We start from the raw sequence: 27,538 nt of genomic DNA, 5'->3' as shown, positions 1-27,538 counted from the left end.
ATGGGCTTTCCACAGGTTCTCGTTCTGACTGGTGTGTCGGTGGGTGGGGCTGTATTGCCCAGCGTGCCGCAACCAAAGGGCTGGCGATTGCGTGGGGGATGGGATGGGGCGGGGTGGGGGTGGTGGTGGTGTTCAGTTTGGTTTTTTGTCATGTCAGAGCTGAAGCATTAACTCTCTTCATCTCGTTTTGATGATGTCAGACCTGGTTGATGGCCACGGTCCCCAGGGAGGCTGTGAGCTCCCATGGCCGGCCAGGATGGCTGTTCCCCAGGACAGGGGGCACTGCAAGCAATAAGATTTGTAGTAATAATGTCTGCTGTGATGGCAGGGGCTCTCGGGGCTCAGGGCCAGGTGGGAATAACCCTGCTCCCGGCTGGGGCTCAGTCCAGCATGGCTTGTGGGCAGGGGGGGTCTCTTGACCTGGAGGTACTCAAGGAAGCGTCCCCAGGGATGCAGAAAGTGGGGGATGCTGTCACCCCCAAGGAACCCCCCCCAAAACCACCGGGGCAGGGTAGGTAGTTGCTGGTAGCAAACTCCCACTAGTGAATCTCTGCCTTTGTGGGTACGGGTGACCCAAGGGAGCTCACCGCTGCTAGTCCTAGGGCCGGCTCCAGAAGGTCATTTGCTCATTTGCTAATCGTTCTGTAATTTTAATTCTCCTTCCAGGAGGTTTGAGGTCATTTGGTAATTTTTGCTTAATTGGGTTTAGGTTTGTTTTTTTTTCTTTGTTAACCCCTTTTTGCCTGGAAGTGTGGCTGGCTCTGACCTTCCAGTCCAGCTGTCTGTGTGGGGCAGTGTCAGCAGGATCTGCTTTTATGATGATGGGTCTCTGACTTTGGAGGAAAGAGTGAGAGGTGCTGCTGGGTTCCAGCCCTGCAGGACCCTTCACCAGTCCCACACTTCCTTCACCCTTGGAACAGGTGTGTAAAAAAAAGAAAAACAAAAAAAAAAAGGAAAAAAGGAAACAACACAGTAATTTTTTTTTCTTAGGATGTAAAACATTTGAATATTATCTCCACCCTGATGGCAAATGTTTTTCCTTCATCTGTGTCTGCTTCCCTGGGAGAGTTTTGTTTCTCTGTTTGTTTCTATATGAATTTTAGACACTGAGCTGAAATTCCTCCTGTCCGGTACTGTATGTTTGAGTCCAAGCAATGTGAACTGTACAGACCAGCAGTGGGAAGGGGGAGCTGGTGACTGCACCTGGGAGAGCCGTGGCTTGGGACGGCATTCCCAGTTGGTGTAGGGAATGGGAAGTACTGCGCCACACGTTGGGAAAATGAACTGTCTGCTGTGAATTCTTGGTTGGAAATGTGGAGAGGAGTTTCCATTAGATAATGTTTACATACCTCACCTGACAAACCTTTGAAAGTGTATATATAAAAAAAAGAAAGAAAATAAAATTATATTAAGTTGCTTTAAATCAATATGTATAGCTATAAGAGCTGGGTCATTTGAACTTTGAATATGTATCGATTCTCTAAATGTTGACATTTTGTGAACTCTGTGCTCCTGTCTTTTATTTCATCCTAGCCTATGGAAAAAGTTGTGTTCTTGTTCCAGGTAAAAGGTCCCTGACTCAGATCTGAACTCCTCAAGGATTCCCACCACCTTGTTTTCTTTTTTCCTCACTGTCAGTATTCACCCTATGAGCTTTCTAAAGGTCCGTATTTTATTGCCGCTTATTAAACGTTTCTTTGATATCAATGTTTGTTTGGTGTGATAAGTGGGGAAGACTGAAGGTGAGGGAGTGCACAAGGTAGGGCACAGCAGGCTGGCACCCTCCAACTGCCACCCCCTCCCTATGGAGGGGGCATATAAATGCCTGTGTGGGATTCCAGTGCTCCTATACCAGTGCCTGAGCTGTGGCAGACTTGTGTTTGTGGCACCAACAGTGCAACCTCTTGGTGGTCCTGAGGACTGCTGCCCAGGCCCCCTCTACCCTTCCCCAGAGAGCTACAAGTGCCCAGTTTCCCCTGGAGCCATTCCATCCCCACAGCAGGCACTAGCCCTTCAGCTTCCCACGTGCAAGATCCTGGCAGTGATGGCTGCTTTTGTAAGGCATTGCATGGATAACCCCAGCTGCTTGTCCCTGCACCATGAGGGCAATGCATTGTCCAGGGCTGCTCCAGGAGCAGGAAATCATCCCCAAGGCACAACTAAGTCTTTCCATTCTGTGCCAACCCCTCACACTCTCAGCAGCTCCCAAGCACCAGCTTCTCCCTTCTCCCCAGCAGGAAAGAAGAGGCCAAGCCTCTGAATGAATAAATGTCATGTTCACATGGAAGACAACATAGACAATACCAAACACCTCCTAAAACAATACAGCCTCTGCCAGCGGAAGGATGCCCAGTGCCTCCCTCGCCAGCCTAGTACAAACCAGCGTCTTCAATAGTGACACACACAAACCCCACGGGCCAAACAAAGCCACTGTCATTTTCCTGCCCAGTAGCATCTGTAAACAAAAAGAAAACATCATTTGTTGACCCCAAACATATAAAAATACTATAACAAAATGAAATACAAATATATATTAGAATCTGTAAGTATTCTGTATAAAGAGATACTTTAGCGGTTAGCGTACAGCAAGAACAGAAACACAACACAACCAAGCCCTGGGTGGGCCACAGGCAAAATGAGACGCATCCCAGCTCCTCTGTGTGGCAGAGGAGCTCCCATGGAGAGGGCATTTGTGGCAGAAACACATCCCCGTGGTGGTGGAGATGCCCTGGATGCCAGTGGTGAGCAGGGATGGGGACAGCACCTGCAGAGCTGGGTGTATCCAGTGGAGGTGCCTGGAGCCCGGCCACAGCTGGCAGTGCAGACCTGAAACCAAAGTGCTGGAGCGGCGAGCTGGAGAGACCCAGGACTGGAGCTCTGGGATGAGTCTGTCCACCAGGCTGATGTGGTGTTTCACTGTCCAGCCATGTGCAGTGTCCCAGGTTGGGCCCGCGCTATCCTTGGCCCCCACAGGCACAGGTGACGCTGCTGTGGATGCTGGGTGCGTGCAGTACCCCGGCAGGAGGTCCCTGTGTGCCCCCACTCCCACACCAGCCCAGCACATGCCCCAGCACTGTGGGCTTTGGAGAGATCCTGGGTATGGGCACTTGAGTCCAAGAGCTGAGGGTCCTGCCCTGGCAGTGGTGTTGGCTCCAGGCTTGCAGCTTTGGACATCTCCAGCCTCTTCAACTTGGCATGCACAAGACTGAGGCCCCAGTGATGGCCATGGCAAACCCACATCCCAGCTGTCCCAGCTGCCTCTTGCTCCTGCTGGCTGGGGCAGTGGGACACAGGGGCACCTTTGCCCAGCTGCAGGCCTGCTCCCCTAGGAGAAAGCCTGGAAAAAGGGGATTCCTGTGCTGCCCTCACACAGTTTCCACCCCTGAGCAGAGCCACCTGGATGAGCCAGGGGTATTTGGGGCCCTCTCCACATGAATGGCACAGTGCTGGCCTCATGGCACAGGGCAGGTTGGCACGGGAACCCTCAGGGACATCTATGCACTGCTGCCTGTCCCCCATTCAGTGTGCCTGGCACTGCCCTGGTCCTGTTCCACCAGTGTGGCCCTGATGTGACCACAATGGGCTGGACCCGAGCATGCCCATGCACTGCAGAGCCCAGCAAGCATACACAGACTGGGGGTGTCACCAAAGGCTCAGGCTGGGGCCACAGAGCTGAGGATGTTGTCTGGGGTACTTAGGGCTACAGCACCCTGCAGGGAGAGAGACCAGGGCTGCTGGAGGAGAGGACAGGAAACCAGGTCTGGGCTGACCAGGACTGCAGGACACTGGCTACACCATGCAGCCCACTGTAAGCCACGGCTTGCCATAGATCACAAGGCTCTGCCATGGCAGGCCTCATCACACATGTTGGAAAAGCCCTCAGATCGCTGGGCTGATGCAAGGGACAGGGCTGCCAGGGAGGGACTCACCCGGGATGCAGGCACTGCCCTCCATGGCTGTGGGGCTTCACTGGCAGGGAGGCAGAGTGCCACAGGGAGGTCAGGGCAGCTGGGCAGGGTGCCCACTCCATATCCACGTATCTGTGTAGCTGCAGTTCTTAAAAAAATTCTCTATCTACACATTTGCTTTGTTTGTGGGGTTTTTTTTCTTTTTTTTTCTTTCTATTTTTTTTCTGTTTCCTTCCCAATCTTCTAGATGCACCAGCTCTACCCTCTGCTGGGCTCCTCAGATGCAGCTGCAGTTCGGAACACCCAGAGAGCAGCACCATGCCCGCAGTGTAAAGTGAGGTCCTTGGCTTGGGGGGGGGTCTCCCCGCCAGCCCCCCGGCTCTGCAGGGCCGGTGGCTGCTCACAGGCACTGGCTGCAGCCACACTTGCTGGGCTTCTCCACCTCCTCCACAAAGGTCGCACCGTTGCTGCATTCAAAGGCGTATTTCCTGCGCCGCAGCCGCAGCCCAGTGCAGCAGCCGGCGTCGGGGCCACCGCAGGTCCCCCGGCATTCCACCGAGGCCACCGGCCGCGTTGTCTGGCAGATGGCATAGCCCCGCTGCACCTGGTGGTAGTCCCGCACCGGCTCCCCGCGGCACTCCGGCTCTGTGGGACAGCAATGGTCAGCCTGCTGTGGTGGCGTGGGGCTGACTTCCCTGGACACCTCCCTCCTCAGCACCTACCTTGGTCACAGAGGGCTCCGGTGTAGCCATCGTGACACTCACAGGTGGGCTGGCCACCTGGCGTGAGGTGGCAGTGGCCATGGACACAGGGCTGGTGGCGGCAGGGGTCGGGTGGTTCAGCAGGCTGGTTGCAGAGCGCGCCCTGGTAGCCCTCATGGCACTGGCAGCTGTAGGAGAGGGCATCAAGGGGCAGGCACACCCCGTGCACACACCTGTGGGCATACGGTGCTGTCAGGACCTGCTGGCGTGGCACCAGCATGCACAGCCCACCAGCACTGAGCATGGCATGGCTCTGCACCAGCACTGTCCTGCGACTGGTATGGCACCACCTGGCACACGACAGCCATCACGGCACTGGCATGGCACCAGCACAGAACAGCCTGGCACAACTCAGTGCTAGTGGCACGGCAGGGCACAGTCACGACACGGCACTGCCGTGATGGCATGGGACTGGCACAACAGCACCAGGAACCAGCCACAGGGTAGGTGGGCAGCCGGTGGGGTAAGGACACTCACTTGTGCCCCTGGCAGGGTCCGCCGCGGGGCTGGTCGCAGTGGGGCCCGTCCCAGCCAGGCTCGCAGTGGCACACAGGGCCCTGGGCGCCCGAGGGCTGGCAGATGCCGTGCAGGCAGTAGAGCTTGCGGCAGGGCTCGCAGCCCGGCACCACCCCTGGCGTCATCCGCGTCTTGGTGAAGTCCTGCAGCTCATTGTTGATGTAGAGGTTGCGGATGCATCCGTGGAAGCTGGTGCCATTGAGGAGCTGCCAGAGGCGGAAGGCAGCCGAGTTGACATCCACAGGCATTCCTGGGGAGAGCAGGACCATCAGTGCACCCGGATGCCTCCCATGCCCTCCATCACCTGGTCCATGTCCTACCTCCTACGTAGAGGGGAGCTTCACTGTTCAGCGTGTAGTGCTTGCCCGAGTTGTCCATGGTCATGGGGCTGCCACCGTCGATGGACAGGTTCACCATCTGGTCAAAGGTCACCAGCTCCACGGTGTGGAACTGCCCGTCGTTGATGGTCTCAGCACTGGCAGGGATGGCTGGGTCACCGAGGATGCCCCCAGGCCAAAGCAATGGGGGTGGGCGTCCCCAGTGAGTGGAGAAGGGGTGCCAGGTACCTGTAGATGGCCGAGCTGGGGTGGGTGCCAGGGTCATAGCTGACCCTCACATGGCCCTGGTATAGCTCCACAGCCATGTGATCGCTGTCACCATTGTACAGCAGGATGCCATTGCCTTCAGCCGTGGAGACCTGCCAGAGAGAGAGGTGGGAGCCCACATCCCTGGGGCAGACCCCCAGTGCCATCTCTCAATTCCCCCACGCCCCACTAGCCCTCACCTGAAGGGTGATATTGGCCCGGGGCCAGTCTTGCAAGTCAGTGAACTGCAGGTACGTGTCACGGTCCACAAAGTTGACGCTCAGCAGCTTCTCACATTTGGGGCCACCAAAGCCAGGCAGGCACTGGCACAGGGCGCGGGCACCCCGCTCCACACACGGGGCCCCGTTCTGGCATTCAGCTCGCTCACAGAGGCCAGGCTGGCCAGCGGTGTGGGGCGGCATCTCGCAGAGCTGGCCACTGTGGGGCCGAGGGTGCTGCTGGGCTGGGGGCTGGGAAAGAGCCCTACACCCTGCCCAATGCCCCACAGAGCTCTGACAGCATGCCCCTGATCTGGGGTCTGTGGGGCAACTCTCCCAGACACTGGCATCAGAGGGATGCCTGGATGCTGAGCTGTGCCCTGAGGTCCCTCCTCAATGATGCTGGCTCTCCCCAGCCTCCACCCCTGGAGACATACACTCCCAGCCTCACTCCTTCCTCTCACACTGAGGACAGGTGGGTGGGTGGGTGGATGGATGGATGGATGGATGGATGGATGGATGGATGGATGGATGGATGGATGGATGGATGGATGGACGGACTTGGTATCCAGGACTTGTCCCTTCTGCACAGTGACACATAACCAGCCCCACTACCCCAGGTGTCCCAGGTGTTCCTGGTGGTACCTGTAGCCCTCGGTGCAGAGGCAGGAGTAGCCATTCACCTCATCCACGCAGCGGGCGTTGTTCTGGCACCGGTGGTCCTGGCAGTCGTCGAAGTCCTCGCTGCAGTTGCTCCCCACATAGCCGGGTGCACACTCACACCTGGGGCAGGCAGGGGGCTCAAGGCTGCCCCTTCCTTCCCTCTTGCACCAGTGGGTGCCTGCTCCTCCCCTTGTAACCCCCCTCTCCATGCCCCCTCAATGCAGTCCCCAAAAAGCAAATCTACCCACCCCCAGCCAGCCAGAAAAAGTGGTTTGGAGAGAAGGGGGCTCACCTGGGCCCCTGGCTGGTGGAGATGCAGGTGGAGTCATGCTGGCAGGGGTTGAGCTCATCTGAGCAGAAATTGGGCGGTTGCTCACAGAATTCCCCTGCAAGGCAGAAGAGGGGGTGCCCAGGAGCTCCAGGACCAGAGGAACAGCTGCAGTCCCCATGGGGCAGAGGGGACCCCTGGAGGACTCAGCTCAAGAGCAACCCCACAGCTTTCATCCCACGGGCACAGGATCCTCCTCCCCTGGAGGCAGCTCCTGCCTGAGCCAGGCACTGAGGGCATCCCAGGCTGTAGGGGCTCAGCTGGGTGTAGCCAAACTCAAGACAGCTGAGCCCAGCCAGAGCCCATGGCGATGGGCATTGAGGCAGCAGGCAGAGGAGCTATTCAGCCCTCATGGGTGGGTAGAATCACTGGGCACATTCCCATACCAGGTCTGTGCCATTTGGGGATGGCTGGCCCCATTCCAAGTACCTGTGTAGTGGGCAGGACAAAGGCAGGTGTAGTTGATGGCACTGGGCACACAAGAGCCCCCATTCTCGCAGCTGTGCTCCTTGCAGGGGTCGCTGGTGGTGTGGCAGCTCGGGCCCTCGAAACCCACTGGGCACAGGCACCTACCACGGGGCCAGGGCAGTGTCAAGGAGGAAAATGAAACAGAACATTTTGGGGTGGCTGCCCCAAAACAACCAGCACAGGACCTTGGCAAAGAGCTGGGTTTGGTGTCCTCCTGTCAAACACTGGGCACAGGGGCAGGTGGCAGCACAGCCTGCCCGAGGATGCTGTGTTGCCATGACAACAGGCTGAGAGGCCTCTTAGCACAGGGAGGGGCTGCACAGCCTAGCTCCTCACCCCCAACCTGCCAACTATTTTCAGCTCCTAATTGCAGCCTGATTCCCAGAATGGCCTAAAGCATTCAGAGCAATGAGTGTTTCCTGAGGGTAAGGCAGCCCCACAGGGAGCAGCAGTGACTCCAGGACCACAGCAACCACTCCCAGTCCCAAACCCCTCTACCTCCCCCTGCCTTCTATGGTGATGGCACCCTCCTCTCCCCCACTGACCTCCACCTAGGAGCCTTCTGGGCTAGGAGGCATGGGAAAGTGGAGTCAGAGAACACGAGCTGGAGCTCCCATGCAAATGCAATACCCCAGCTATATGCGCAAGGGAGCATGCAGGAGGCAAAGGAATTATCAGAACTTCTCTGCATGCGAGGCCAGGGTCCCATGCTACTGCCTAAACGCCCACCTTTCATGGGTTCCTGTCCAGCACTCACCTGAACCCAGCTCCTTCCCCCTCCTGAGGCTGGCAGGTCCCCCCGTTGGCACAGGGGTTGGAGGAGCAGCCACCGAGTGCCACCTCGCAGTCGCGGCCCTGGGGAAGGAGGGAAAGGTGGGAGCGAGGAGGGTGCCACAGCACCTGCCCAGCTCTCCCCATCCTGCTCAGCAGGATGCTGTGGCACACGGGGAGGGTAGGTGGTCCCACAGGCAGCACACCCCAGGGGCATGGCAGAGGCCCTGCTCTGCTCCCTTGGCCTCTGCAGGGACACGTCCCCATGCACTGGGGACCCCTGGGACCAGGGTACCTTGTAGCCACTGGGACAGGCGCAGCGGTAGGAGCCAAGGGGGTCATTGTGGCAGGTGCCCTGGTTCTGACAGGGGCTGGAGAGGCAGGGGTTGCACTTGGCCTGGACACTCAGGGCAGGTGGGCCTGTAGGAGGGGAGGCATGGAGATGACCATCAGTGTGAGGAGTGATCAGGATGTGTCCTTTTGTAGGCACCAGTGTGGGGGCAGAGCCTCTGGTGTTGCTGGGAGCTGAACCTGTCCAAGGGGCTTTGCACCAGGCAATGGGACAGCCACAGGTTTGCTCAGTCACCAGGGAAGTGCCACCAGTCAGTAAGAGGAGAAAAGCAACCTGGTACCCCTCCTCCACAAGGCAACTCAACAGACAAAATCCTGGAGCCACCCAGACTCACAAAGCATTGCTCTGCTGGGTGCCCATGGGAGGGTATGGAGAGACAGCATAGGAACCTCTCACCTTGGCACTCAAATTTCTTGGCAGGGGTGGTGAGCAGCAGCTTCCCTTCCATGTCGGGGGGCCCAGCACAGCGGGCAATGCCTGGCTCCTTGTAGCCCGTCTTGACCCAGCTGGAGAGCCAGCGCAGGTTGCAGCTGCAATACAGGGGGTTGGCCCCAATGGCTCTGCACGAGGAGAAGGGAAAAATTGCACCTGCTGCCACACAGAGGGAACTGGGCACAACTCTGTCACTTGACTGGGATGCCACATGATTGGCAAACCAGTGCTCCTCCATTTCTGGTCCCACCACAATGGGAGGACTGGGACACACACATAGCCCTACAACGCTGTCTAGTTAGACCACCCTGCTGCCAGACCCACAGCCCTTGCAGTGCTCCGTGCTCTGCCCTGGGGCTCTCCTTCATTTCCCACACAGAAATTCTTGGCAGTCCCTCTCCAGTACACAGGCAGAGCTGCCTGGGGCCAGCAAACTAGGCAAAGTACCCTGAGGCCATGCAGAAACAACAGAACCTGCATGGGAGTGGCAGGGCCAGCCTGGGCTCTGCTGCACAAGCCTGCAGGACAGAGACACAGGAGTGAGCTGGTGGGAATGGGCAGTGGGTCACGGCCAGAGCTTGTGCAGACAGCACTAGGGGAAAGCAAGGAATTGCTCTGGGAAAGGAGGAGGATGGAGAGTTGCTCTGCTCCACAGCAGAGAAGGGTACAGAAGCAGTGAATGATGTGACAGATGGAGGGCCTGGATGTCGCTTTGAACCCTCCTTGACTGCAAAGGTCAGCAGTGATGAAGGGCCGGTGCAACCAACACATGTGACAAAAGGAGATGGCAGCCCAGAGCTGAGGCAGTAGGGAGAGCAGATCTGCTGGGCCTGACTAACCTGGTCCTACAGCACCCACAGCACTGGCTGTGACACAGCTCAGCCTGTGGGAACTGGCAGTGCCAGCTGTCTGCACTGAAGGCAGCACAGCCAAGGGAAATTGGAGCAGAGGAAGCAGTGTTGGTCCCCAAAAAACAAGGAGGCTACGACTGGGTATCAAGCTGCTCTTTGCAGACTGAAGGAACTGCCTGAGAAGCCCAGGATGCCAGGTGCAGGCAGCTGGGAACAGCTTAATTAGGAGACAGGGAAGGAACTAAAAAGACACTGTGAGTGAAGTTAAACCCTGGCCCTGGGTGGTGGATATAGGGCAGTGCTCCTGGGGTGCAGGCACACTCAGAGAGGGGCTGAAACACTAGCACTGGCAGGAGGATGCTCGATGACAGACTGGGGGACTGTTGTGGGGAAGTGCACTGGCAGAAGGCTAACAACACACTGGTGTGTGTCAGAGCAGCCCCTGCCAACCCACAGCTGTGACGCTACTGCATGGCTTGACCTACGTCCTGGGGGACCCCACACCACATCCACCTAAGACCACAGGGACATCCCAGCAGCAATGGGAGACTCAGCTGCACAACTGGATCTGAGCATGGGCAGCACGTTACAGCACTATCCAACAAGGCATGTCGGATGAGAAGAGGGGAGAAGGCAGCTCACCCCCAGGGAAGCTAGTTTTTAAAGGTCTGTGGAGCCTGCATCCAGCCCTGAGCCCTGAGGAATGGGAGGAGATACTCACAGGTGGGAGAGGGAGGTGACATCTGCAAAGATGCCCTCAGGGAGGCTGGAAATGTCGTTGCCATGGAGAGACCTGCAGAGAACAGAAGGTCCGGCAATGCCCAGGGCTCCAAGGTGGGCAGCAAGGACTGTAGCCCCACCCTACAGGTCCAGCTGTGGGTGGCACACCTGAACCCCCCCATACTGGCACTATTGCAAATGCACCATCTGCTCTGAGAGCAGATGAACCTTCCTGTGTTCCCCCTGCCCATTTGCATGCACCCAGCTCCAGGGGGACACAGGGACACAGGGACATGGGCAGCAGCAGGGAAGGGGCCGGGCAGGGCTGTGGGCTGAGGGCAGGTACTTACAGCAGCCGCAGGGAGCGGAGGCCCTCAAAGGCCAGTGGAGGGATGCACTGCAGGGAGTTGTAGCTGAGGATCCTGTGGGAGGGAAGCAGGCAGCACAGCCATATGTGCTTTAAGAAACCCACCCTGGGCTACACACTGCCCCTGTGTAAGCTCCATCTCAAAGCACAGCTTCACCCAGGCAGAGGGTGGAGACCTTGGTGTCCCCAGCACCCCCCAATCTCCAGGGTAGCCTAGAACAGCCCGCACAGCCCAGCTGGGCTGCAGCCCCGGGTGGCACTGCTGGGACTTCACTTACAGGGTGGTGAGCTGGCTCATGTTGGTGAAGGAGGAGTTGCTCAGGGAGCTGATCTTGTTGTTGCTCAGATCGCTGGAAAATAGAAAACCCAGGGCTTGGAGCCAGCCAGGCCCTGTCCCCTCTTACTGCTCCCCAGCCTGCTCAGCTGCAATGGGGTGCAAACAGCAGCATAGCACAGCCTCCAAGGGAGCAGCAGGGCTGTCACACAGGGTGATGGCAGCAATGCCACTTGTATCCCCTCTGTTCCATGCCTGGCACCAGGTGGTGAGCAGCCAGAGGCTGAGCATCACTGCCAGTCAGTTGTGTTCCAGAGCAGAGGGATGTCAGGGATCCCCGCACACTGCCAGACCCCTCCTCAGGATCACACACCATGGAGACAGCCTCTGCCCTCACCCACAAGTTCCAGCAGTGCCTCCAGCTGCCCGGGCTCCTGCTCCTGGCTACTTACACAAGCTGCAGATACTTGAAGGTGGAGAGCTGCCCCGGGACCTGAGTGAACTGGTTTCCATCTAGGTAGCTGCAAGGGAGAACAAAAGCACCTTGGGGTGACTGAGAAGCAGGAGATCCCTCCCTCTTCCCCCTCTTTCTCCTGTGACCACCACAGACTTCAGGCTGCAAGAAGCATCTCCAGCATCACCTCCCTCCTGCACCCAGGGCACAAGGGGCTCTCAGGGGACTCCTGGGATGGCAGGGGAGTTGGTGTGTGAGTGCACAAACACACCTGGGTTTGCAGGCATGTCCCTGGGGACACTCTGCCAGCAGCCTACGTGTGCAAGCACAGCCAGGAACGTGCTGCGTTTACACATGCGATGGGAGCGTGGGAGGCTGTAACGCTCCCAAGGCATGTGTGAGAACGTGAGAGATGGCGCCGGATGCAGAGAGAGGAGGAGTGTGCAAGACAGCGGAGGGGGCTGTGGGGGTGCTGTGCATATATAGATGTGTGCCCAACCAGTGCCTGCACCCCCTGCATGCAGGACTTGCTGCCATCCCTCATCCCACATGGGTACAGAGCCCGTTTCAAAGCGATGGGCATCACGGAGCCGGACATCCAGCTCTGGCATGCACATCTGAGCTTCATGGCTGCACAGGAACCACAGCTGCAGCGGGGGGTTGTCCCTCACTGTCCCGCCCAAGGGCCAAAGACAAGTGTCTCAGCTGCTGGGTGACAACACCTCTTGCACAATACCCTTGATTGCCCCAAATCGTCAGAGAGACTCTTGCTGAGCCACTTGCTGGTGTGGGGGCTGGACAGGATACCTTGGATGGGTGGGGTCCTACCCCAACTACCAGGCCAGGATGGGGTTGTGGGGAGGAGCCCAGGAGTCTCTGCCCGGCAACCCCACAGCAGAGGCCCCTCGCCCAGAGCTGTAATGTTGATGGAGGCTTAGAGGGAGAGCTTGGGTACTTGCCCACTACTCACAGCTCTGTGACATTCTTGGGGATCCCCTTGGGCAGGGCCTTGAGGTGCTTGTTGCTGCAGCGGACAACCGTGTCGAGGCAGGTGCATTCCTGTGGGCACTGTGGCCGGGGGATGCAGGTGGTCTCCTCCTTACCTGCACCAAGCATGGAAAGCCAACAAGTCACCGGGGTCCAGCCCTTGGGTATTGTGTGAGGCCAGATTCAAAGCCTTGTGCCGGCCTAGGATGGCTCCCCTCCCATGCCAACCATCCTTGCCCGCCCCCAAAGCAGGGTCTTGCAGGCAATATCAGTCAGGAATTAACAGTGCAGGAATTGCTGCTGCACCCAGAAATCACCTGCCCCACTGGCGTGGATACAACCAGGCAGCTCAAGACTGCTCTGATTTTTACCATTTTCATGCAAAATGCAGTCACAGGGACAACACAGGTAAGGGCACAGAAGAAGGGGCTCAGCCCTGCAAATCCTCCTGAAATAACCTCCTTCACCCATGTCCCAGACACAGGTTAGATGGAGCCTATGCTGAGCAGCCAGAACAGCTGGCATTGCTCCCCTTCCCTGCCATGATGCTGGAATTCTGCGGGAAAGGCATTCCTGGGACAACCGTATGCTATCTCGCACTGCTAGGAAAGGCGCAGGATGCAACCCTTCAGTCTTTGACGGGGTGGAGGAGGGAAAGCAGAAGAAAGGATGGTTTGTTTGTAAATATTTTCCAGAGGGCTCAAAAGCTGTTCTAAATTAAAAAAAATATATATAAAAAGAGGTTTTTCTCCCCACGCACACTCCCTGTCTGCTCCATCTGCCCACTGCCAGCTCCAGTGAATGTGCAAGGCTGAGAAGGGAAGGAGCAGGATGAATCCCAGTGGGCTTTGCCTACACCTCTGCTCCTGTCAGCACCCAGGGCACAGTGTTTGCCAGCGTGGACCCACCTACATATCAAAGCCCCCAAGGTGCAGTGGGTGCAAACTCCTCTTCTGGCTTCAGAGTGGATATTTGAGTGCCCAAGGGCTGAGTACCAGGAAGGGAAACTTTTGTATTGTTAGGGGAGGGCATTCATGGGGCCCCCTGAGTGACCGCCTGGCCACAGGCACATCCTGGCAGCAAGGTCGGTGCTGGGACAAGGAGCACGTTGCCATCCTGGGAGGAGCAACCTCATCTCTCCTCATCCTTGGCACTGCCGGGCCCATGAGTTACCTTCCTCACACCTGAAGTCAGGGAAAGCCACATCCTGGAGGGGGATCTGCCGGAGGAAGTCAGGGTTTTGGCACCGAGGGTTCCCTGTCACGATCTTCCTCTTGCGCAGCCAGTCCCCCAGCCAGGCCAGCTGGCAGTTGCAGTTGAAGGGGTTGGCAAGCAGGTTCCTGCACACAGGAGAGAGCACAAGGGCAGCACCTCAACAACCACCAGGCAAGGGGACCTGCAGCAACATGCACAGGCTGGGGGCATCTCCCCAGGCCCAGGACATACAGTGTGGAGAGGGACTGCAGCGTGTCAAAGGCACCGGGTGCAATTGTGCTGATCTGGTTGTCGTACAGGGAGAGCAGGCGGACGTTACGCAGCCCTGTGAAGCTGTCATTGTGGATGCAGCTGATGCGGTTGTTCCTCAGCATCCTGCAGAGGGAAGAGAACAAGGGCACCTACAACACAGGCAGGCACCACGGGGGAAACCCACCTTAGCAGTGCTCAGGCTGTGCCCACCTCAGTGCTGGGCAGCAGAATGAGCCTGAGCAAGTCCCTGAGCAGCAAAAACCTGCCCCACCCAGCACTGGATGCAGCCAGCTGGTGGGCAAGGCATCCTGGGCTGGCCCTGCAAGGAGGCAAGGAGTAAGGACATCCCCATCTGGGTGCTCATGGAGGAGAAGGGACTCACAGTGTCCTCAGCCCGTCCAGGCCCCTGAACATGCCACTGCGCACGGACTCCAGCTGGTTGACAGTGAGGTGCAGCTCATTGACAGAGGATGCCCCCTCAAATGCCCCATCCTCGATCTCTGACACCTTGTTGTTGCTGAGGTTGCTGCGAAGAGGTAAAAGCAGGCTGGGATGAGGGCTCTGCCTTGACCTCATCCCGGACTCTGTCTCCCCCAGATCCCACTAAGCATCCCATGATGCCAGTCCTTCAGAGGACCCTCAGGCTGGGACATGCCCTCCATCTCACTCCCTAGTCTGCCCTGGCATCAGGACCCCCAAGTGCCTTCCCAGCCCTTGGCACTCTTGACAGTGCTGTGCCTGCCCAATACTCACATTTTCTTCAGATGTGGGAGTTTCTTGAAAATGCCAGTGGCCTCCAGGATAGAGATCTCATTGTTGTTCAGGCGCCTGGAGTGGGCAGCAGGGAAAAGAGCTCGGGAGATGCCTACAAAGTACCTGGTACAGCCCAAACCCCGAGCCAAACCCCAGTGACAGCAAAGTGCCTGCTGCAGGAAGGAAAGCAGAGTGAGAAAGGAAACTCTTACAGCTCAGCTGTGGACTGTGGGATGCGATCTGGGATCTTGGTGAGTTTCAGGTTGGAGCACTCGACCACACCAGATTCACAGCGGCATTTTGGAGGGCAGATCACGTCACTGTTGCATTCACTGTTCAGCTGGTAATCCTCTGTCCCTGTGTGATGGTGAAGGCAGTGTGGGTTCCCACAGGCAGAGGCACAGGGGACTGCACCTCCCCCCTCTCCCTCTGACCTCCCACATCCCCACCTGGTCTTATTTTCTTCCCTAGCTCCCCTCATTCCAACCTTTGTGCGCATATTATTTTTCTCCATGCCCAAAGCAGCTTATCTACAAGGATATTTTTCCTGGGTAGACGGGGCACTGCCCTGCCCACCAACCTCCTGCAAACAAAACTGGACCCTGGGGACACCTCTTTGCCCATCCAGGTAACGGCAGGATGGGAGATGCCACAACACATCCTGGTACCCAGCATGTGGGAAATGAAATGTGGTTCTGCTGGGCCAGACCACGGGGCTCTGGCACAACATCCCCGCAGGCAGCCTGGCCAACAGGGCACCATGCACACACCCATGCGGCTCCTCTGCTCACCTGGGATGAAATACTGCTCTTTGGCTGTGGAAAAAAAAAGCACATCAGCCCTCTGAGCACACGGACACCAGGCTGGGACAGGGCTGGGGACAGCTGTGCTGCAGGACGCCTGTGACAGGGCTGGGGACAGCTCTCACCCGAGCAGCGGAACTTCTTGCTCTTGATCTGGCCGATGCGCTTGTTGGCCAGGCGCCGGGGGCTGGCACAGCGGGCTCCACTGGTCTCCACGGGGTTGGCACGCAGGAAATCTGCCAGCCACTTCAGGTTGCAGTCACAGATGAAAGGGTTCTGGGCCAGGTGCCTGTGCCAGGGACAGCGGGTGACACACCGCCAGGAGCAGTGGGTGATCAGCAGCTCCAGCCCTGGAGATGCTTTTCCCCTAGAGGCACTCCTGCCCAGCCATGGGAGCTGGAGTGGACACTCACAGAGTCTGGATGGCCCGCAGGGAGGTGAACGTGCCTTTGGCCAGGCTCTGGATCTTGTTGTCATACAGAGAGAGCAGTGAGAGGTTCTGCAGATCCTGGAAGGCATCAGCCCGTACACAGTTGATCTTGTTGGCATTGAGAAGCCTGGCAGGGAGGGAGGGATGTGAGTCTGGGGACACCCCTTGACTCCATGGGTGCTAGGGACCTCAGTCCTGCTTCCCTATGTCCCTGAAAAACATCCCACACAGCCATTGGTGCCTTACAGCAGCTGCAGGGCAAAAAGTCCTCCAAAGACACCCTTAGGGAGGTCCGTGATCTTGTTGCCATACAGTACCCTGGGAAAGAAAGGCTGGTGTGAGAGAGATGGGGGGAGTGGTGTGGGCCATGGTTAAGGGGTACAGCACCCATGCCAACCCACCCATACCAGTGCAGGCACTTACAGGGAGTTCAGTGAGCGCAGCCCCTGGAAGGCGTCAGGGGCGATCTCTGAGATCTGGTTGTTGCTCAGGTCTCTGAAACCCAAAGGGAGAATGTGGCCTGGTCCCCTCTTCTCTTGTCCCATGTCCTCATCCTTCTGCTAGTTCCAGGGGACCACCCCCAAGACCCAATATACAGAGCTGGGGTTATCCAAGACCCCCTCCCAGTGCTGCCGTACAGGGTACGCATGTCACAGCAGGAGCCCCATGTCGGCCAGCTCTCAGCAGTGGGTAGTAGGGTGAAGGGTGTTGGGGTTCAGGGTGAGCTGACAGAGGCTGCACACTTACATCCTCCGCAGCTTCTTGTAGGGTGAGAAAGCTCCTGGGGGGATGGATTTGATGCCGTTGAGTTCCAGGCGTCTGCAAAGAGAATAGGGAGAGATGAGGGCTCTAGGGCCTGCCAAACCCCAGAACCCCACTGACAGAGCTGGGCCTGCAGGACCCCTAAGGTTGCAGTAAGTTACCCCACAAGAGTGGAAATATTCTGCCCAGAGACAACTTGCATCCTGTGGCTGGGGCTTTCTCCATCAGGGATAGGTGCCATGGGTGGGGGAACCATGGTGGCTGGGGTGGAGGAAACACCTCTCCTCCCCAGCTTCTCGGGTTTGGGGGTGCCTGCTGCCTCCCACATGCTTTGTGCACTGTCCCAGCAGGGGCTCTGCAGCATAATTGGATTCCTCTAAGGAGATTATTTCTCTATTTACATTTTTAATGCAGCTAAATCCAGGGCTAAATCTGGGCAGAGTGAGAGAAGGGCAAGGAGGGCCTGCTGCCCTATGGGGTGGCTGAGCTGCAGGGCTTGCTCCTGTGTTCCCAGTGCCTTGAGCCACCCAGAGCCCGGTGGTGATGGTGTGGGTCCATACTCACATCTCTGTCATGGTCTCAGGCAGGTTGGCGGGGATGGCCGTCAGCCCCTTGCCCCGGCAGTCCACAATGCCATTGCTACAAGTGCACATGGCTGGGCAGGAGCCGGAGGACAAGCTGCAGAGCTGGGCATGAGCTGAGTCCGTTTGTCCTGCCAGGGAAGCAGCCAGCATTGGAATTGCAAAGAGCTGAGCCAGGCCAGTATGTAGCAGCAGCCTGAAGAAGGGACCCTGGTGACAGCTCAGCATACAGGGACAGTTCATGGCATCCCTGAGTGGGTGCATAAGATCCTGGTGCACCCCAACCCCCTGCAAAAGCTCCAAAGGCACAGACTGATGTACTGACACATTGATAGGGTAGCATTGTCCCCATACTGTCCCCACACCAAGGACTGTGCTGACTTGAGATGAACCCACAGCATGGGTTCTGAGGCTCTGAGCTGGGGCACATGGCAGGAAGTGAAGATGGGCTGCATTGGTGGCACGAGCTTTGCCCCCCTGGCCCATGTCCCTGCCCTGGCACCCACCACCTCCTCTGCCCCCTCACCGGAGCAGCTGAACTCGTTCTTTTGGATCTCAGCCACGTTGAGGCCGCGAAGCTGGGCGGGAGCAGCACACTGGGTGAAGAGCCCGATGGTGGGGCGCTGGCGCAGCCACTGTGAGAGCCAGGCCAGGTGGCAGTCGCAGAAGAGATGGTTGGAATGCAGGCGGCTGCAGGCAGATGGATGGATGGAGCAGTCAGCAGCTACAGCACAGCTTCTGCCCACCCCTCTGCCCTCTGAATGCCCCAGCCTGGCTCATCCCAAAGGCTGGGGGGATTCAGAGGGAGATACAGAGGGGCTGAAGAGCATCTGTGACAGTTGCCAAGGCCACCTTACTTGGCACTACTTGGGGATGCTCTGCAGAGGTGTCCCCTCCATTCCCTCACCATGGTGCTGTCCCAGCACTATTGGGCCACCAGCAGCAGAGCTGGGGACATCCCACTCTAGCCTAGGAGGCCACTCCCACCACCACCACTGCCCTGGCACTCACAACGTCCGCAACTTGGGCATGTGGTTGAAGCTGGACACAGGAATTGAAGTGATATTGTTGTTATTCAGGGTCCTGCAGGAAGACAAAGAAGGGCAAACAGGCAAAAAAGGTCAGGACATACAGGCTCTAAGTAGACTCATGAGATGGTCTAGGTAGCACTAATCCCTGGGAGCAACCTAGCACAGGGTGACTGGATGGAGAACTACAGGCTGGGAACCCCCAGCAGGACTTGCTGTCCTTTCCAGGCTTCTCCTCTCCACAGCCAGTGGCACCCAAGTGGCGCTCAGGGGCAGGATCAAGCCCTGGAGCACAGCTCTGCAGCAGTTGTACCAGAACCCTGGTCAGCCCCTGCTCATGCCCAGGGAGAAATGGCATGCTGGGGATGTCCCTGCAGCACCTCAGTGAGGGGGGACACTCAAGGACACCCTCATCCTGCATGGGGTTACGGACTGGAGGCTCCAGCCTTGTCCCCAGTCACTTACAGGACCTCTAGCCCCCGCAGGGCACGGAAAGCCCCATCCTCGATGCAGCTGATCTGATTCTTGTCCAATTGCCTGCAGGAGAAAGGGGAAAAAAGGGAGAATTGTTTGGACAGCCCAGGCAGAGAGCAATCAGTGCTCCTGATCACTTCTGCTACCTGCTGCCACTGGACCTGACCCCAAACTCCCTCATGCCCAACACTGCCAGGACTCACAGGTTCTTGAGGTCGGTGGCCCCACGGAATGCTTTCCTGGGGATGGCCTGGATGAAGTTCTCACTCAGGTCCCTGCAGAAGAAAAAGGCAGGAAGGCAAATGGGCAGTGCCTGCAAAGTGTGATGTCCCGTGGGAGCAGGGCATCCACAGGCAGGGGCACGCCCCGGCACTCAGTGATCCCTCGGGGACTCTGATAATCTAATTTGGCTTCAGGTCCTTGGCTGACCACTGTTCTGCTGGCTGTTCTGAGGCAAGTCTGGCTCCATCCATGGTGGCTCAAAGTGACTGGGACTCCCTGGGCACTGCAGTCCCTGGCTCTGGCAAGCACAGCTGACTGGCACAGCTCCGGGAAAACCCTCCATACTTAAATGCTCTCTGACTGCTATAATTACAGGTCCCTGCTGATTAACTGGTAATTACACTTAGTGGCTCCAGGAGGCATTCCCATGGAGCCTGACCTGCACTTCAGAGGGCACAAATAATCGGGTCATTATTTACTTCATCACTGCAGGGTACTGTCTGTGAAATCACCTGCTCTGTAATGACAGGGCATGCCAAGCCAGCAAGGGCTCTGTGTTGCAGGGCTGGCAGCAGGTCAGATCCCCTATCATGCCTGGGCTGGCTTTTAAAGACTATGAAGACTACAAATTTCACTGCAACCAGGGTCTAGGTAGATTGGCTCAGCTGTGGGAAGACCTGATTGTTTTATTTATTCTCCATGGCTCCCAAACAGCCATTCCCTCTTCCACCTTAATAGTCAGCAGCTCCTCCAAACTTGGCTGGCAACTGCATTGCCTGCTCCCATCCTGGGGTGCCAGCACAGTCCTGCTCCAGCCACCCCTGGGGCAGGAGGTCAAGTTCCCATCTCCTTCCTGGCAGAGGTAAACTGAGGCACAACATAGCATTTTCCATATGCAAATCCATGGATGAGTGAGGAAGAGGACCGGGGTATCCTGCACAGATTAAATGTCCCCAGAATTACACAGGCCACACAGACACCCCCATCCCAGCCCAAGAGGTGGTTTAGGGTGTCCATAGATGTCAGCACTTCACACATAGTGCTCACTAGCTCTGCTTCAACATAACAAAGCCTGTTTGCTATTGATACCCCACAGCTGGACAGGGTCAGGAGGGAGGCACAGCACCCACATTCCTCCCCATGCCCTCATTTCCTCCAAAAAGTGGGTCAACAAATGGACACTAGCTGCTTGCAAAACACCAGGAGGTCTCCAAACTGGGACTTCACCCCAGCTGAAAGTTCACTAACAGAATGAGAAAATGTTCCCAGAGGGAAGCACCAGCATTACTTGCACAGCTGCATGAGGAAAAGGAAAACAAAAGGACAGTGGGTTTGCCTAGCCCTCCAGTGGGATGCCTGACCACCAAGGAGATGCTATACAGTCCAGTGTGATGCACCGGCCCCTGCTCCCTGCACAGTTCGTGCATCACTCTGGGTCATTCCTGGGAAACCAAACCCGGCTGGCAAAGCATCATTGCCGGGGCACTGGAAGGGAGACGCCGCCCCAGGAACTGCCCAGGCTTCTGGAGAAGGACAAGCCCAGCTCCTCTGCGAGCAGCAGGCGCAGTTTCGCAGCAACCCACGTGGCGGCACTGCCAGGCTGCCCTGCTGCTCGCAATGCCTGCGCTGCCTGCCCTGATTGTGCCGGCTATTCCCAGAACTCCGCCCGAGCCGCCCACGAGGGATCAGGGTTTCCTCACCCTCTCCAAAGGGAAAGGACCAGACACTTGCAGCAGCCTACAATTGCCCAGCACTCCTTCAAATACAAACTTCTTCTCCTCATGCTTTGCTGGGGACGTGATGAGCCTGGGGACCTCCAGGAATTGCACTGACCTTTCAGAAAAAGACAGCATTGCACCAATTCCTCTTTTCTCTTTTAGCTCCCACAAGGAATCCTTTAGAAAACTCTTAGGAAGAGATAGCAACTTTTTAACATGGGCAGACTGTCGGGGGAACAGTTTTAAACCAAACGAGCAGAGTTTAAAATTAGATGTAAGGATGAAATTCTTTACTGTGAGGATAGCGAGACACTGGAACAGGTTGTCCAAAGAACTTGTGGATACCCCATCCCTGGAAGTGTTCAAGGCTAGGCTGGATGGGGCACTGAACAACCTTATCCAGTGGGTGCCATCCCTGCCCATGGCCAAGGGTTTGAACTAGATGATCTTTAAGTTCTCTTCCAACCAAACCACACTATGATTCTATGAACCTGCAGGTGCAGTTCATCACTCTTTCTAGCAAAGCACTCAGTACACTGCTTTCCTTCTTGGCAGCTGCCTGTCCTCCAGCATTAAACCCTCACAGAGGTGAGCAGCACGCTTCACTGCTCTGCACCCCTCTCCCAGCTCTGGCGCTGCCCGCCCAGGCAGGTCCTGTCTGTGATCTGTTTGGTTCCCCCATGGAAAGCTCGCTCCCATTTCTCTGCTTGGAGCACATGGGAGTCCCAGTGCGCCCAGGGAGCAAACCCAAGCGTCTGTCTCCAAGCTGCTCATTTGCAGCTTGCGAGGGAAATGCTGCTAGAAGGTTGCAACTGACTTTGCGAGGCTTCTCCCCTTCACAGCTTTTTGTGACAGTCACCGATGAAGTGCTGCCTTGGGGGGGTACCAAAGCCAAGAGGGACAGACGCTGGATGCGAGGGTTTCAGCAAGGCCCCGGCACCGGGCTTACATTACATTGCACAATTACACAGCTGACAACACCAGGACAAACACATGCTTCGCCTGTGGAATCCTCGGCCCGGCGTTGGAACAAGGCACGGCCCCTTCCCTCCTGGTGTTTCATAGCTCCCAGCTATGTTTGCTTTACACTTTGGCGCAGAAGAAACAGCAGATGGCACGGCTTCTCCTCGCTCTACCGTGCCACTCAAGCACCCACGGCGGCTGCATCAGTGCCACCTCATGCCCTGCTGAATACAAGAGCGTCACTGCCATGGCATGTGGAGTGCCAGCTTGCAGTGGTGACCACGGGCATTGGCAGGTCTGACAGCCCCACTGGGGACCAGCTGACGGATGGGCAAAGGCAGAGGAGGGGGAGTTGTCAGAGTCACCCTCACTGCCTCTTCTGGTTTCACTTCCAGGTATTGTTCTAAAGCTCCAACTTTAAGAGTTCCTGGCTGTTGAATCCAGGCATTTACCAAACAGCCAGCCCATTCACAGTGCTTGTCCTTGCACAGCACAAGGTACAGAGGGCTCTGGTAGTCCCAGGGGCGCAAAGGGAAAGTATAACAGGGGGCGAGGAGGTGATGGAGGACACCTCTGTCACCACGCTCACCTCCCACATGGATTTCTGACCCAGCAGATGCCTGTACAACAGCAGCAGCCAGCTCCAACCCACAGCTGTGTGATGGCAAGAAGGCAGGCACCCACTTTTCTTCCAAGTCTCCCAAAAGCCTCATGGCCAGACTATATGCACACAAGTCCTCCCTGGCAGGGCAGTGAGAGGGATGCCGGTGGTCAGGGATCACGATGTCAGGAGCTTCCCCTGCTCACATCTTACACCCGGCTGCTCTGCCCCAGTGTGTGTGTGACGGCTGTCGGCGCGGTACCCGCAGCGAGGCAGGAGGTGTCCCGGCACTGCCTCTCCTGGCAGCCACAGCCCCGTGGCACCGCCCCGGTTCCCGGGGAGCCTCGGCGAGGAGCCAGGCGCGGACGCGGCCCCGCGGGGCTGGCAGGGCCTCGGCGGCGGGAGCCAACCCCCCAGCGCGACGCCCTGCCCGGCGCTTAGCGGGGCGCCCGAGCAAAACTGTTCGACATGGCTTCCCAGTGGGGAGCCCACTCAGGCAAACAAACCCCGGCAGCCTTAATCTCCCCGGCAAGAGCCCGCTGGGCCGGAGGGCGGGCGAGAGGGAGGGGGCCGCAGCGGGGCTGCGGCGGCCGGGCAAGGAGGCCGGAGCTATTACCACGCTCTCATTCTTTTGGCTAATCCTGACTTCACACTTTAACCTGATTGAGCCTTGTTTGGCGAGCCGGCTCCTTGCGCGCCGTGTGAGGGGATTAGGGCTGGACGCAGCGGGGAGGTAATTGCTTCCCAGCGGCGCTGGCCCCGCGTCCGCCGAGCCCCCCGCTGCCAAGAGCGCCGGGGCGGCCTGGCAGCCTCCGGCAAGGCGCTGCCCTCCCAGGCGGCCCGGCTTGGCAGCGCCGCTGCGCTGGCTCCGCTGGCGGTGCACAGGTCCAGCCTGCCCGGTGTCAGCAGCCACGCGGGCACCTTGTCCGGGCCAAGGCTGCAGCCCGTGTCATGTCCCAGGCACAACGGCGAGGGCTGTGGGGCACGCTGTGCCAGGTGAGTGACTTTCCACCCTGGCAGTGCCAGCATGCCCACGACCAGTGCCAGCTCCAGGCAGGTGAAGTGCAGGGGGCTGCTCCTCTCTTCACCTTGTTTCCTCCCCAGCATCCATGCTGAAAACTCATAATGAGGGCTTCAGCCTCTGTCAGCCCACAGCTCCCACAATGAAAATGCACGACACTGCATGCCCCTGGCTCACACGCCAGGCGCTGCTGCAGCAGCTCCGCTCCACCAGTGCTGACACCACTCACTGCAGGCACCAGCTCAGCCACAGAAACCATCCACCAAGCCTCGAGCAGACAAGGCAACCAAAGCCACCAGCTCTGCAGAGCACTGTGTTTCATGCTGGGACAAGTGCTCCCTGGATCCCAGCCTCACCTCAGTGGTGCTGTGCCAGAGGCAGCTGTGCCAGAGCACAAACGGCATTTCCCCAGCAAGGACTGTGGCACCAGCAGCTATTAAGCAACCCGGTGTGTCTCAGCTCACCCCGCACATGCTGTCTGTCCCAGCACAGCCTGTCCAGGGCAGAGGGATGAGCAGAGACAGGGCTGACAGCTGTTCACACCACCACCTTCACTGCCTGACAGGTGACAAGGGGTGAGCTGAAGGGACAGTAAGACTCCTGCATTACAAAAAATCAATAGACTAATCAGCACTTGCATTAGTAGGAACAGCCCAGAGTCTCCCAAGGGTTCTGAGCTCCTTGTTGCCCCTCCAGGGCAGGAGCTGCTGCACCCACTGCTTGTGCCAGCATCAGCACCTGCAGCCCTATGGGAAGTGTCACCCACATGTCCACAATCCACTTGAGGTGATGCACACAAGTCCCCAGTGCTTCAAAGGCCCAGTGCCCAAGAAGGGGTGTCCCTCAGGGAGCTGCTTGCTGGAGATGGGGAGCAGCCCCCCCTCCTCTGCATTAGCAGGATGCCAGGGCAACAAGGCAGAATTTTGTACACTGTGTCACCTGCCCCAGTCCCCAGTGCCAGTTTGAGCAGGAGCCCACAGCCCTGTCTCAGGTTCAGGTTGCTGTGGCGTGCCCCCAGCATTATGTCACACTGTTTGATTTTTAATGCGCTCCACTGGCACAGCTGCTGGCACCACTCCATCCTGGCCAAGGGAGATGAACAGATCTCCCACTGCCCCCAGCTCATCTCACTCCACTGTCCCCAAGACCACAGCCTGTGTGCTACCTGACACTGCCTGTTGCTGCCTGCCACCCGCTGCAACCCTAGCCCTGGGGCTGGGGGCGTTTGCACCCGACAAGGTGGGATGGCAGATGCTGCTGGGGCATGGTTACAAACAAGCCGAAGTGTTGCGTGGTGGGCTCAGCGTGAGCCCCTGCCACTCAGGAGAAACAAGGTGGGGTTTCTAGAAAAGGCACTTTGCCGGGGGCAGAAGGGGAAATGGGAGGGAATGGGACAGGGCACAAAGCAGCATGGTAAGGGGGGAAAGGAGCATTATTTACTGCTTTTTACGATGCTAGAACAAGGGATGACTGACACAATCACAAAGGCAAGCTTCAAATCACAGCTAAGAGTGAACCCTCCAAATTAGAAGTCCATGCATCTCTCAGCCACAGCCAGCTCAAAAGGAAAATTAATAGAAGCCAAATGCAGAGATGCACCTGCCAAGCCTTACTGTGGCAAGAACACCTGCAGGTGGGTGCTCAGGAGCTGACTCCTGCTGCCAGGAGACCAGCTGGGTGCATCTCTGGTAGCACCACCCTGCCTAGTGCAAGCTGTGGGGACAATGGCTCCACCACTGCTCTGCTGGCAGGGACTGCCACCCACCAGGAGTCGCTTCTGTCAGCCTGTTTTTTAGTGGCAGGCAGAGATGCACAACCCCTCTGCTCCCCAGGGCAGTACGGGGGACATCAGCCTGGGGTCAGGGCAATGCTGGAATGCCCAGCCAGGGCAGGGTACCAGGCTCCCAGCTCCACTCTCTCTGCCTGTCACTCTTGTCACTGCCCTCTCCTGGAAGAGGGGGACAGTGAGCTGGAAGTGGAGAAGGGAGGCGCTGCTTCTACAGGAGTTCAAGGGGGAACAGCTGGTTGCTGTGAGGAGCATCCCAGGCTGGGCGGGGTGGCACAGCCCTCCCCGCTGGCAGCCGGAGTGGAGCGGCTCATCAGGCAGCCCCAGCCGCCAACAATTACGTGCTGAGTAAATCGATGGGATATAATTGGACTATTAAGATCTCATTATCCTCCTAGCTCTGGTTGCCACAGCCCGCAGCGAGCTGGGGGAGACTGCAACCTGCAGCCACAGAAACTCCCTCCTGACACACACAGCCTTGATGGGCACTGGGAAAGGGTACATAGAGCAGGGACAGCACAGACAGAGGGGACAAGGACGCTGGCAGCAACCAAATCCAGTGCAGGAGACATCTCTGTGGCACTGAGCAAAGGCAGGGTGGTATCCCTACAGGAGTCCTGGAGATTAAGACAACCAGCCATCCTTCTAGTCACCACACCAGCCTGAAAGCCACCACTGACCTCTCCTGCCCTGTGTTCTCATTGCTCCTCAGTGAGATGAGGAGTTTGGCCTCTGTATGCCCTTACATGCATATCTCTAGCCCATTCCTGCTGGAAACCTGGGCTCATGTCTCCACCTGCAAGATACAGGGTCCCTATGCTCTGAATCACCCAGGCTGCCTGGCCCTGAGTGTCCCTTTCCCTGTGCAAGGGCTGTGTACCCACACCATCGCCTGCTCACACACCACCCATGGTGGCTGATACGATTCCAGGCCATGGGACAGTCCTCCCAAAGGGAGCATCCTCAGCATGTCTTGGCACCAGGTCATATCCACTGTGGTTCAAGCAAAAGTAAATAATCACTTCTCTTAGGAGAGCTGACCCTAATCCCACCTGAGGTTTCTCATAATATTTCTTTTCTTCTTATTTTCTCAGCACCAGTGAAAGTAATGCATCAGAGAGCTCCTCCTTGCCAAGCCTTATATATGAGGACAAAACAATCCTTTGCTGCAGCAAGGCAGAACACAACTTGACACCACAATGTGCTGCGTGTCTCAGACCTCAGTGACACAAGCCCTATCAACAAATTCTGCCTGTCCACTGTGTCCACACAGTGTAGAGTGTAAAAGTGAACAGAGCAGGGAGCAATGCTTCATGCATACTACCCTGCCTTCCCCAGGCTTCCCAAAGTGCCGTGCTGGCCCCAGGCTCTGGCCCTGGTTCTTTCCCTCCCAGGAGATGCAGATGCTTCCAAAAACATTAAAGCTGGAGAGGTTTGTTGCTTGGACAGACGAGCAGAGCATGTGTAAAAGCCAACATATGCTCATGGCAACAGTTAGTGAGAGGACTCCCAGCCCCAGCGTGGTGGTGTTGATTTAGCAAAACATTTCAGGGCATGCATAAACCTCAGTGGCTTCAAAGGGACACTGCTGACCATGCCACGACCCGCTGGAACCAGCAATTGACTCTGGCTGGTATCACCCAAGGGTGCCACCCTGGTGTCAGTGCGCTGAGGGGACATCCCGGGAATGCTGAGGCACGTGGGTCCATGCACTGTGGGTAACACCAGCAGCCCCTTGTTTGGGCATTGGGGAGGGAACTTGGGGACAGTGCAATGTCCCCAGCGAGTGGGTGATGTGTGCTGGGAGGGTACTTGTAGGAGCCGGGCTTTGCTGAGCAGCTCTGCCAGGGCAGTGCCTGGGCAGTGGCTCTGGTCCAGCCCCAGCAAGGATCGGCTCCTGCGTGGGCTGAGCTGCAGCGCCAGAGCTGGGGACTCGGCCTCTGTGGGAAGGGGGATGCTATGGGAACAAGGGGAGCTGGCCAAGGAAAAGAGGGAGGGTGGGAGGAAGGGAGGGGGAATAAAGCATCTGCTATGCACCCTGGAGCCTCTTCAGAGATTGAAACAAGTTAAAAGCAGCAGCTTTAATGGAAACACAAGTGAAATAACAAGCTGCAAACCCTGCGTGCCTGTCACCGCCCCCTCCCCACAGTGTCCCTTTGTTCCTGCAACCTCGTTATCGGCAGGAAGGGGAGCTAACACGAGGCTAAGGCATCGCCATCAGCTCCCCCGCATCCCAAATTACCTCAAGAGAGCCCCAGCTCCTTCTGTGTCCAGT

The 27,538-nt window shown here is 57.5% G+C and overlaps 1 protein-coding gene across 1 annotated transcript in view; it reads right to left on the bottom strand.

Moving 5' to 3' along the window:
- Positions 1-2,323: 2,323 nt before the first annotated feature.
- SLIT1 (slit guidance ligand 1) overlaps positions 2,324-27,538 on the bottom strand; it is a gene marked incomplete at its 5' end in the record, with an annotated part of 61,972 nt that continues 36,757 nt past the window's right edge. The window contains 33 exons of the mRNA XM_084210220.1: positions 2,324-4,553; positions 4,631-4,842; positions 5,147-5,435; positions 5,506-5,660; positions 5,752-5,882; positions 5,970-6,207; positions 6,633-6,770; positions 6,943-7,036; positions 7,408-7,547; positions 8,204-8,301; positions 8,513-8,637; positions 8,966-9,129; positions 10,574-10,645; positions 10,923-10,994; positions 11,218-11,289; positions 11,666-11,734; positions 12,638-12,770; positions 13,828-13,994; positions 14,101-14,244; positions 14,504-14,647; positions 14,875-14,949; positions 15,087-15,231; positions 15,666-15,689; positions 15,803-15,966; positions 16,091-16,234; positions 16,354-16,425; positions 16,531-16,602; positions 16,855-16,926; positions 17,434-17,581; positions 17,977-18,140; positions 18,462-18,533; positions 18,944-19,015; positions 19,156-19,227. Of these exons, the coding sequence (XP_084066346.1) occupies positions 4,309-4,553; positions 4,631-4,842; positions 5,147-5,435; positions 5,506-5,660; positions 5,752-5,882; positions 5,970-6,207; positions 6,633-6,770; positions 6,943-7,036; positions 7,408-7,547; positions 8,204-8,301; positions 8,513-8,637; positions 8,966-9,129; positions 10,574-10,645; positions 10,923-10,994; positions 11,218-11,289; positions 11,666-11,734; positions 12,638-12,770; positions 13,828-13,994; positions 14,101-14,244; positions 14,504-14,647; positions 14,875-14,949; positions 15,087-15,231; positions 15,666-15,689; positions 15,803-15,966; positions 16,091-16,234; positions 16,354-16,425; positions 16,531-16,602; positions 16,855-16,926; positions 17,434-17,581; positions 17,977-18,140; positions 18,462-18,533; positions 18,944-19,015; positions 19,156-19,227 (4,198 nt within the window). The 3' untranslated portion in view covers positions 2,324-4,308. The remainder of the gene's footprint in view (positions 4,554-4,630; positions 4,843-5,146; positions 5,436-5,505; positions 5,661-5,751; positions 5,883-5,969; positions 6,208-6,632; positions 6,771-6,942; positions 7,037-7,407; positions 7,548-8,203; positions 8,302-8,512; positions 8,638-8,965; positions 9,130-10,573; positions 10,646-10,922; positions 10,995-11,217; positions 11,290-11,665; positions 11,735-12,637; positions 12,771-13,827; positions 13,995-14,100; positions 14,245-14,503; positions 14,648-14,874; positions 14,950-15,086; positions 15,232-15,665; positions 15,690-15,802; positions 15,967-16,090; positions 16,235-16,353; positions 16,426-16,530; positions 16,603-16,854; positions 16,927-17,433; positions 17,582-17,976; positions 18,141-18,461; positions 18,534-18,943; positions 19,016-19,155; positions 19,228-27,538) is intronic.

Source organism: Fringilla coelebs (genome assembly GCF_963513975.1).
Source record: "Fringilla coelebs genome assembly, chromosome: 8".
In the NCBI taxonomy this organism is placed as follows: Eukaryota; Metazoa; Chordata; class Aves; order Passeriformes; family Fringillidae; genus Fringilla; species Fringilla coelebs.
This window is presented reverse-complemented; position numbering and strand designations above follow the sequence as displayed.